Source organism: Numida meleagris, unplaced genomic scaffold, assembly GCF_002078875.1.
Source record: "Numida meleagris isolate 19003 breed g44 Domestic line unplaced genomic scaffold, NumMel1.0 unplaced_Scaffold443, whole genome shotgun sequence".
In the NCBI taxonomy this organism is placed as follows: domain Eukaryota; kingdom Metazoa; phylum Chordata; class Aves; order Galliformes; family Numididae; genus Numida; species Numida meleagris.
The window spans coordinates 23,441-23,981 of record NW_018364659.1 but is presented as its reverse complement, the minus strand read 5'-3'; the positions used below and the strand labels follow the sequence as shown (position 1 = coordinate 23,981).

The window sequence follows — 541 nt, the reverse complement described above, 5'->3', positions numbered from 1 at the left end:
GACCAGCAGCTGACCAACAGTTGATCAAATGTAGGCCAACAGTTGACCAACGGTTGGCTAAATGTTGACCAACGGTCAACCAACATTCAACCAACAGCCGACCAAAGTCAGACCGTGATCCAGCAGAGTGCCGTGCCGGCCCAGCGGGACAGTGACACCCCGGGGCGCCCTGCACAGAGCGCGGCCAGCAGGGCAGGGAGCCGCTCCTCCTCCCCTCTGCTCTGCCATGGGTAGGGCACGGCTGCAGGGGGGGCTCCGTGGTTCCCCCGAACCCCCATGGCCCCACAGAGGACCCCCCCGGGTCGGCGCCGTGCCGCCGCTCACCTGCCGGAGCGTGTGGTGCCTCATGATGTTCTCCTGTTTGCCGACACTGGACACGGCCGGAGCCGCGGTGGGGGACAGGGCCGCCTGCTGCTGCAACCTCTGCTCGATTTCCTGCAAGAACGCAGCGGGAGCGACCTCAGAGCCGGCGCGGTGGGGCCGAAGCTCAACACCCCCCCCACCCCCAAAACCACAGAGGGGAAGGCAGAAATGGAGGCAA

General features: G+C 66.0%; 1 protein-coding gene across 1 annotated transcript in view; it reads right to left on the bottom strand.

Annotated features, from left to right (window-relative positions):
* Nucleotides 1–324: 324 nt before the first annotated feature.
* The window catches only part of GATAD2B (GATA zinc finger domain containing 2B), a gene marked incomplete at its 3' end in the record, with an annotated part of 10,426 nt that continues 10,209 nt past the window's right edge, over nucleotides 325–541 (bottom strand). The window contains 1 exon segment of the mRNA XM_021383615.1: nucleotides 325–435. Within this exon segment, the coding sequence (XP_021239290.1) occupies nucleotides 325–435 (111 nt within the window).